Genomic DNA, 10082 nt, shown 5'->3' on the forward strand with positions numbered 1-10082 from the left:
ATATATATATATATATATATATATAAATACAAGACACTTCCAAATGATTTCCGTCTACCAAATTCTCTCAAACAGCAACAGTTGGCCTGGAGCTACAGAAGACACTTGCTCAAGGTATTGTGCAGTGGGACTGAACTCGAAACCACATGGTTGCAAAACAGGCTTATTAATTACACTGCTATGCCTGTGCCTATCCTTAGGTGTGCATTTTACTAAATTGTAAAAATTTACAGAAAATTGGAAGGACAGAACCGAAGAAATGTAGAACAAATGCACAAATTTAGGCCCTGCTTATTAAGTGAAAGACTATAGTGGTCAACCACCCAGATTATTATTCCCAATTATGGTTACCAAATTGTGCTAATCCTGCAACTGAATTGGAAGCAAGAGCAATCCAGTTTTTGCCCTGCTGATACTACTGGGAGAGGTTGAAAGCTTTAAAACGCTCTCTCACTTTTTGACTTTTAGACATAATTAAGTTGTATAAAATGTTTCAATGAATTTAATTACCATGGCTTAAAGCAGAACTCTACTTACGCTTTTTAGTTCTTCACGCATTTTTGCAGCTTCTGCAGGATGGTTGAATCTGAACATATTGGTTTTACCGAGCAGAATTACAGCTCCTGTTTAAATTAAAGTGTAGTACATAGTTATACAGAAAAGAATTATATATTCAGTCCATGATAAAAATAAAAGAAATGGCACAATAACCTTAATCAGTCCTCTAATGATCAATAAATCAATCCAGCTGTGATGAGTGATACTGACCATTATAAATCGTACTTATGATATGAAGCTTTGATATCAACATAAAAAAAAATGAAATACAGAAATAATATGCACATGCAAAAAATGGATGGTATGTCTTAAAGTATAACATTGGTATTTACTTTACTGACCACATTCATCATCATCATCGTCGTCGTTTAACGTCCGCTTTCCATGCTAGCATGGGTTGGACGATTTGACTGAGGACTGGCGAACTAGATGGCTACACCAGGCTCCAATCTGATCTGGCAGAGTTTCTACAGCTGGATGCCCTTCCTAGCGCCAACCACTGTGAGAGTGTAGTGGGTGCTTTTACGTGCCAGTCAGGCGGCACTGGCGACGGCCACGCTCAAAATGGTGTATTTTACATGCCACCTGCACAGGAGCCAGTCCAGCGGCACTGGCAACGATTTTGCTCGAATGTCTTTTCACGTGCCACTGGCACAAGTGCCAGGGAGGCGACATTGGTAATGATCAACAGCCACGCTCGGAATGGTGTATTTTATGTGTCACCTGCACAGGGGCCAGTCCATCGGCACTGGCAAGAAAAATACATTTGACTAAATTTGACTGAATTTGGCAGTGGAATGGTAGAATAATTGACCATCCCAGACCTGGGCTCCTGAGTCTAACTTTACCCTCCACCTAGGCTCCTGGGCCAGAAAATAAATAGCTGCATATCAAGCTCAAGAGTAAACAATTGCAGGCAAACTAATGGACAGAATCAGCTGCATCTTCCATTTCTAAATATGGTGTTCATTATTGTTTTACCAAAAATCCAGCAGAGATGATGCTTAACCTATTTCTGCTATAGTGGGAATACAGCATGACAGGGCCAAGTTCAAAGTTGCGTGTGCATGTGTATGTTTGTGTGTTTTCTTTTTTTGCCTTATCTCGGCATTGCATGATAGTTATACATGAACGCCACTCTTATACAAGCAGTGTCATTTGTTTCCAATATTCTGCAAAAATATATCTCGCTTTGGGGAAACAAAATATTACCTAGCTTGGAAGCAGGTGAGGGTTAGCAACGGGAAGGGCATCTGGCCATAGAAAACCTGCCTCAATAAACTTTGTCCACTCCATACAAGCATGGAAAAGTGGATGTTAAAAGTAAAAAAAAAAAAAAATGATGTACATTGTAAAAACTGTAACATACCTTGCGTGAGTTTAGCTGAACCTTGGATATTAGCACCATTGATGGTACACAGGGCATTGTTGATTGGGTAGAGAGTGACCACACTGTCATCATTTTCAATAACACAATGTTCTGATTGCACATCTACTCCAGCCAACACTAGAAAATATAAGGAGCCATTTAAATTTCCAAACAAATCTTAATAATCAATTAATATGGAAAAAAAATATTGTTTGACCTCCCCACCTCCTCTACCCAAGCAAAACAGGTCGCTCTAAGAATGAGCATCATTTCTTTGATCAGGAGGAGAGTTTGATAGAAGTCAGTAAGTTCATTTGGTGTGGGGAGTCTAGAGTTTAACCGTTTAACATTCAGAATACTCTACCAAATGTAAAGCTTATTCATTCATTCATTGTTTTGAATAAAACATGCGTTATTTTGTAGCTTTGAGATTTCAATGATGTGATTGTTTATTATTTGAATGACATTGTAGGGTAGGTGTGAGAGGCCAAATCTGGTAGGTTTGAACATAAAACAGGTAGGATATTTGATTATTTGGGCTGGATATGACCAGTTTAAATGCTAAAGAGTTAATGTTTCAGGGCCTTGCCCGTTGAGAGTGATAAAAGGTAGAAACAGTAGTATTGTTATTTAGATTGGGGAAAAAGCAACATTAAGTTCAGACCACTTATTCTAGATTGTTCCTGATTAACAAGCAAGCAGTGCTTTCTCAAGAAAGGGTTGCCTAGTCACTCCAGATCCTGCCAAATCTCTCCATTGGCATAATTTGGAGGGAAAAAAAAAAAGTTATCAATATCTCAGGCCACCTATGAACAAGTTTGAAATTATATATCGTGATAAAAATTAAAACAAAAAATATTACAGTAATAAAAACTAAAGAGCTGTAATATATATTCACCAATATCTTGTTCAACTTCAGCATCACCTCTGCCAATAGTCGTCTTTCCAGCCTATAGGAATGAAGCAAGCAGGTTTTTTTTTTTACTTTTCTTCATACAACAATACATTATAAACGATCAGAGCAAATTAAATTTGTTTGAAAAATGGAGAAAATTCATGTCGATTGATGTATAAATGAATAAGCTTATGAAATGGTTTAGTGAATTTACTATCAGCACTTTAACAACTTAAGAATGAAATTATAAAAAGATGAAATGTTACCTTAAGATGATAAAGCATGATACCAGTGCTTAGGATGTCATCATCAATACCAATAAGATGTGGAAGTTCAGAATCAAGAACAACACCAAGGCCTTCCTTTCTCAGAGCAAGAGTTGTTTGTTCCTATCAAGCAATATAAAGAACATAATTTAGAATCAAATCATCTACTTGATGACATAAAAGACACACAGGCATATTCGACAAACTCCAGTTACAGTAGTGTATAGTCAGGAAAAACAAAAGTTTTTCAGTGCATTAAAGGTTATGGGAAGCCCAACTTTGCAATATAGCATCTGGAGTGATTTTCTTGAGACATTTTTTAATAAAAGAAAAAGTGCATCTTATAAGCCATCATAAATGGTAAGGAACTATAATAAATAAAAAAAGTCATAATATTCATTAGAAACAATAAGTCAACAAATGATGCATTAATAAAAATAAAATTAATTTTGTCATGAAAACCTAAAATAGGCCAGAATAAAATTTAGTTTCACATCATCCACATTTTTCTAATCGTTTATTCATTTGCAACTCTTTAAGCTAAACATTAACTGCATCAATCTCAAAAGACCAAAGAATATATGGTTTTATATATATCTATATATATACCATCATCATTCTTTAACATCCATTTTCCATGCTGGCATGAGCTGGACACCTGGCAATATATATATATATATATATATATAAAACACAAGTTAGATAAGTTATCAAAATTACTATGTCATAACAGAAATGTTCAACTCACCTGAAGTATACAGGCTGTTTCTTTCCATTTACCTGCCCATTCATCAGTTAGAACTTTCACCTGTCAAAGGTAAATGAAAAAATAAATAAATAAATGAAACAAATCAAATTCAGACATGTAATTTTGAGCAGGGAATTATTAAAATTAGAGAGCTTTCAGTCCTTAATATTCAGTATTTAGTGATGGATTGGTAGGACTGGAAGGATGGTAGACAAAAAGGGTTTACAGTATGTAGTGGTGCCTCTTTAGATTTTGAACTCAAAAGGTGCGAGGGTCAACTTGATCTTTAATCCTTTCTGAGATGATAAAGTATCAGTAATAAACTGGTAACAAGCTGGTAGAATCATTACCACATTGGACAAAATGCTTAGCAGTATTTCTTCCAGCTCTTTATGTTCTGAGTTCAAATCCCACTGAGGACAACTTTGCTTGTCATCCTTTTGGGGTTAACAGTGAAGTACTGGCGGCAAGGTGGAGGTGTGTGGTTTAGTCATTAGGGTGTTGAACTTGTAAGATTGTGGTTTCCATTCCTGAATTGGGAAACGTGTCGTGTTCTTGAGCAAAACACTTCATTTCATGTGGCCCCAGTCCACTCGGCTGGCAAAAATGAGTAATCCTGTGACAGACCAGCGTCTTGTCCATGTGGGGAATTTATATGCCAAGGGAACCAGGAAACCAGCCCTTATGAGGCGGTATGACTTGGGAAGGTAACTTGATCTTTTTTTTTGTTTTGTTTTTAAAGATGGCAAGCTGCTAGAATTGTTATTGTGCCAGAAAAAATGCTTAGTGGCATTTCTTCCAAGTTTACATTCTGAGTTCAAATGCTGCTGGAGTTGACTTTGCCTTTCATCCTGTCGGGGAATGATAAAATAAGTTCTGGGGTGAGTGTAATCAAACTACCCACTCCCCTGAAATTGTTGGCTTGTGCTAAAATTTGAAACCAATATTACCATACTTAAAAAGGGAGAAAACACAGTAAGTATGCAATGATTCTGCAAAGAATTCACATATTTCTCTGAAAGTAATTAGAAAACTTACCCTTGCTTCATTTTCATGGAGTTTCTCCTGTACTTTTGGTGTCGTGATGTTATCCTTAAACAGAAGATATTTTGGATGGGTTAATTCTAATGTAATCAAATTCATTACAAAATATTTAATAATGTTCTTATTCTACATCATGTTCTAAAACAAATCTACTTAGACCAATTCAACTTGTTCAGCTCAGTTCAAATTGTTTAGCTCAGTTCAACTTGCTTAGAGCTCATATCAACTTGCTTAGAGCTCAACTGGGACAATGGCTAATTATCCAACCATCTCGTTCTTGCTCTACCGCTAAATCTCCTGCCAGTTGGCTCGGCTTGAAGAATGTCTTGTGATTCTTTCCTGCAACATTCTAATCACATGGGTGTAGTATTGTAGCTGTGACCTCTCAATATGGAAATGTAGTGACTTGACCTGGGGCGACTCCCTGATCTCCATACTGTGCACACTGTTAAATAACGTTAACCCAGAGATGTTTTGGATAAACCCTATTTCTGCTATATGTATTCATGATTGTATGCTTTTATAAAATGAAATTACATTTTAGATAAGCCAAAAAAAAAAAACCCATTAAGATAAATGAACATTGAAGAAAATGACAACATTTACCAGAAATTAAAAGAAACTACAAACTTCAATAAAAATATTAGCAAATGGAGAAATAATTGGAGAAACCTATTGGTTTCATTACTTACAATATTTCCACCCAGCATTGCACGGAGACGAGCAATTTCAGCACGGAGTTCTCTAATCAGACGAACATTAGGATCCTGGAAAACAGAGAAAGTATATCTCTTGAGAATGCTTAATCTATAATAAATAAACTAGTAAAACAGTATTTAGTATAATCCCTACTAATGTCTCTAAAAACAAAGTGAGTATAGTTTGTACAGAAATAGCTGTATTTTTCAGCTGCCATGAAAAGAATATTTAAAAGGAAAACAATTTAAACTATTTCAATGATGACAACAAAGAACAATGTTTTCTGATTTAGGCACAAGGTTAGAAATTTTGAGTGGGAGGGTTTAATTAACTTGACTGGTATTTTATTTTATTTTACTGACCCCCAGAAGGAAGAAAGGTAAAGCTGACCTCAGTAGGATTTGAACTTGGAATATAAAGAGTCAGAATAAATAATATATGCCCTTCCTGTTACAAACTCTCTTTCACCTAAATTACACAAAAATGAAATTAACACTGACATCTCATTTTAACAGATATATTTACCAAAATTACATAAAAATATCTACAGCTGGATGCCCAACCACTACGAGAGTGTAGTGGGTGCTTTTTACATGCCACTGGCATGGAAGCCAGTCAGGCGGCACTGGCATCAGCCACGTTTGGATGGTGCTTTTTACATGCTACTGGCACAGGAGCTAATTAGGGGGGGGGCTGGCAAGTCTGGGCAGGGATAATTACATATAATTATTAATTGTGAAATTCTTTTTAAAAGGATGTAATAATATTCTAACCTCGTTTATTGTTGGTCTGTTAATTATGTTCTTTGCTCTGTTTGCATATCGTAAGGTACTCAATGTTTCACCATAGTTAACGTCTGCTGGAGATATCGCTGTAAAAAGAAATCAAAGGTTTATTTATGCCAGTGGGAAAACCTCATAACAAATTCTGATGAATGTTTTCTTGAAATGATCTGAATTTAAATTTCTGTCATATTGAAGTGTAAAAGACAAAAAAATGTCATGATTTTGTAAACTAGGAAATCCTTAATAGCTCACTGGAACTTTCAGTGTGACCCTAAGACTCTCAATCCTATTTAGTGGCCAGTAGATAAAATGTCTGTTCCCCACAGCTGTCCATTTAAAGATGTGGAAGCTCAAATAGCCTGCTTCATCACCTGACATCACTTCATCTCTTTCTTCTGGTGCATCAACAACTAGCATCCCCTTTCACTTCCAGTCCATCATCTGCTCTGCCACAAATATAAATGTTGAAGTAATATTACTTACTTGCAACCATTATGGTTCTTGAATTGCCACCAAGACTGTCTTTTAAAAGCCAAGTCAAAACGGAGTTCCGATATGGAATGAAAATACTTTTTACTTTCTTTTCAGACATCTCAGCTGTAATGAAATAAGAAATGAATATTAATCAGTTAATTGTAAGTATGAAGACTGCACTTTTACCACCAATATTATAGAATCTCTGGAAAAATTGTCTTCTACTATAGGATCAATGAAAGCGTTGTAAGTTGATTTATTAGATGAAAACTGAAAGAAGCCCATCATCACCATCATCATCATCATTTAACATGTTGAACAGTTTGACAAGGAGCTGGCAAGGCCAGTAGCTGCACCAGGTTCAATAATTGTCTGTTTTGGCATGGTTTTTATGGCTGGATGCCCTTTCTTACATCAAAGTACACGTTTGTGTGTGTGTGTGTGTGTGTGTGTGTCTCCTTGTTTTGATATTGTTAGATTGTTGTAAATAAATGGCATTCATTTCCAATATTCTGTAGAAGTTACATGTCAAGTTACGAGGAATTATTATCTTCCTCAGAAACCAGTAAGGGTTTGGTGACAGGAAGAGCATCCAACCAGAGAAAGTCTGCCTCAGTAAATTCTGTCCAACCCATGCAAGCATGGAAAAGTGGACATTCAGAGGATGATGATGATGATGATGATTCAATAGTGTTGAAGTTGTCATTTAGAGGAAACCTACCTAAAACTGATATTACGTTACCAAGTGTAACCAATGACTTGTTGATACTGGCTCCTTCCTTAAGTCGTTGTCCAGTTGCTCCAGTAGCATCAGCCCGTTCACTTGAAAAAGAAAACTGATTTTTAGCACAAAAAGGAATAATTGAATAAAGAAATAATATAGGATGTCATCAGTAAAATTTAATTTAATAGACTGGATGCAAACAACAATGCCTCAGCAGCAAAGAAGCCAACTATTCAGATCACTGTCAAATGTAACACTTACGCAGTCACATCGTTTAAAATTAATCATGCATTATTACAAAGCTTTGTGATTTCGATGATGTGATTATTACCTCTGCCTTAGCGAAGGCAGAGGTATTGTTTTCAGTTGTGTTTGTTTGTTTGTCTTTGGACAAAACATCTCAAGAACTGCTGGATGGATTCGGATGAAACTTTCAAGGATGTTTGGCCTCATGACTGGCATGAACTGAGTAGATTTTGGGATTGATCCAGTACCGGACAAGGATTCTGGATTATTTTTCCGGTTTCTTTACTTAATTTTTGAGAGTGGTCGGGTTCATTATTAGTATTCTCGTTTGTGAGAGCAGTCAAGTTTATTTCAGATATTCTCATTTTAAAAATCATCTCTGCCTAATCGTTGAAAGGACATTGGTGTTGCCTTGGCGAAGGCTTGCACTCTCTGAGTGCTCTTGTTTATTTTTAAAATGACAATGAATGGTAGGTGTAAAAGGTCAAAGGTGTGACCAGTGTGAAGATAAAACAGGTAGATTATTTCAGGTGGATATGGCCAGTTTAAATGCTAAAGGGTTAAATGACTAACAAAAAGAATCATGAATGATAGAATAAATCTATTTATTATAAATGAAATTAAAGGCAATCCTACCTTCCAGCTAAATCAACTAAATGAATTTTGCTGTGGATCTCACTTGGCATATCTTTCACAAACTTGGCCTAAAATAGAGCAGAGAGAAATATACTTTTATAAATATGTGTGGGGCTAAAAAATTATTTTAAATAGTAAAAAACTAATGGTGATGATCATTTAATGTCTATTTTCTGTGCTGACATGAGTGGAATGGTTTGGCAGAAGCTGGCAAGCCAGAGAGCTGCACCAAGCTCCAATTGTCTGTTTTGGCAAGCTCTCTATGGCTGGATGCCCTGTGCCTGGTAGAAATCACTGATTTGTTAAAATTGTTGATGAAAAATAAGCATATTAAATAAACGGGGGAAAAAAAAGCAAACAAATTTATCTGACCCAATACAATCAGCTACTCAGTCCAGAAATTGAACCCAGCAAATACTAGTCCACGTACCTTCACAACGTCAAGATATTAAGAAATAATAAAAGAAAATACTCTAACCTGAGTGAAAAGTATGGTAAATATAGCATGGGATCGACTGCTAACATCATTCATATTGGTGGCCGCTGTTGTCCTAATAACAAATATTTATGTGTTTAATAAAATTGCATACAAAAATTTCATAGACAACATTTTTATGTTTTGTTATTAGTTTTTAAAATAAAATCGTTTGCATAGTATTTTTAAAAGATATTTATATTCAAGATTTATATAACTTTGACTATGCAGTCATAATATTTGCATCTTCTAAACAGCAGAGTAATGGAAGCTAATAGTAGGTGAATATAACTTAGAAGTGTGCTTAATTAGTAGCCCTAATCATATTGCATCTTTCCTCATTTATCATAGGGATTTGGTTCTCATAAAACACAGTGTTAAATGAATCAGTGATAGATGAATCATCTTCACATACTTTGTAAATGGAACAACAGGTAAAGTCATTGATACCAAACTCACAACACACAGCATGTGAAGCTTTCACCTTCACATATTTTCTTGATTATCATTCATCATCATCATTTAACGTTTGCTTTCCATACTGGCATAGGTTGGATGGTTTGACTGAAAACTGATAAGCTAGGGAGCTGCACCAGGTTCCAATCTGATTTGACATGGTTTCTACAGCTGGATGCCCATCCTAATGCCAACCACTTTACAGAGTGTACTGGGTGCTTTTTACATAGCACTGGCACAGGTGTTTTTTATATGGCACCATCACCAGTGCTTTTTACATGGCACCAGCATCCAAAATAATAATATTAAACTAATATCAAATTAATTTATAATGAGAGAAAAATCATTCAACCAACTTTAATAAGTGTATTTAGTGTAGTGCTGTGCTTGAATGTAATATACTTTTCTAAATTCAAGAAAACTAATAACACATTGGAATCAATTGACAAATGATTTTATCATTTTACAGAGAAACTGAAATGCATTTTACCTGTTAATATTACCATAATCCATCAGACTCTTAATGTCATCATAGTTATGTACATAATGTTTTGATAACTCTGAAATACAAGAATAAGCGATTCATTGCAAAATCTACCTGATGTGAGTAAGTATTGTTATACATTCTTATTTATAGGTTGGTTAACTTTCTTCTTTTTTACTTCAGTTCATTCAAAGTACAATATATATATATATATATATATATA

At 35.4% G+C, this 10082-nt stretch overlaps 1 protein-coding gene across 3 annotated transcripts in view; it reads right to left on the reverse strand.

Annotated features, from left to right (window-relative positions):
- LOC106877171 (kinesin-like protein KIF16B) overlaps positions 1-10082 on the reverse strand; it is a 229232-nt gene that overhangs the window by 39730 nt on the left and 179420 nt on the right. For all 3 annotated transcript variants that reach the window (XM_014926000.2, XM_014925999.2, XM_014925998.2), the window contains exons 9-21: positions 9866-9935; positions 8923-8995; positions 8445-8512; positions 7560-7660; positions 6848-6961; positions 6353-6450; positions 5573-5647; positions 4875-4928; positions 3837-3896; positions 3089-3211; positions 2826-2877; positions 1928-2065; positions 538-623 (exon numbers count right to left, since the gene is read on the reverse strand). In XM_014926000.2, the coding sequence (XP_014781486.1) occupies positions 538-623; positions 1928-2065; positions 2826-2877; positions 3089-3211; positions 3837-3896; positions 4875-4928; positions 5573-5647; positions 6353-6450; positions 6848-6961; positions 7560-7660; positions 8445-8512; positions 8923-8995; positions 9866-9935 (1112 nt within the window). The remainder of the gene's footprint in view (positions 1-537; positions 624-1927; positions 2066-2825; positions 2878-3088; positions 3212-3836; positions 3897-4874; positions 4929-5572; positions 5648-6352; positions 6451-6847; positions 6962-7559; positions 7661-8444; positions 8513-8922; positions 8996-9865; positions 9936-10082) is intronic.

This window comes from Octopus bimaculoides, chromosome 11 (genome assembly GCF_001194135.2).
Source record: "Octopus bimaculoides isolate UCB-OBI-ISO-001 chromosome 11, ASM119413v2, whole genome shotgun sequence".
NCBI lineage: Eukaryota > Metazoa > Mollusca > Cephalopoda > Octopoda > Octopodidae > Octopus > Octopus bimaculoides.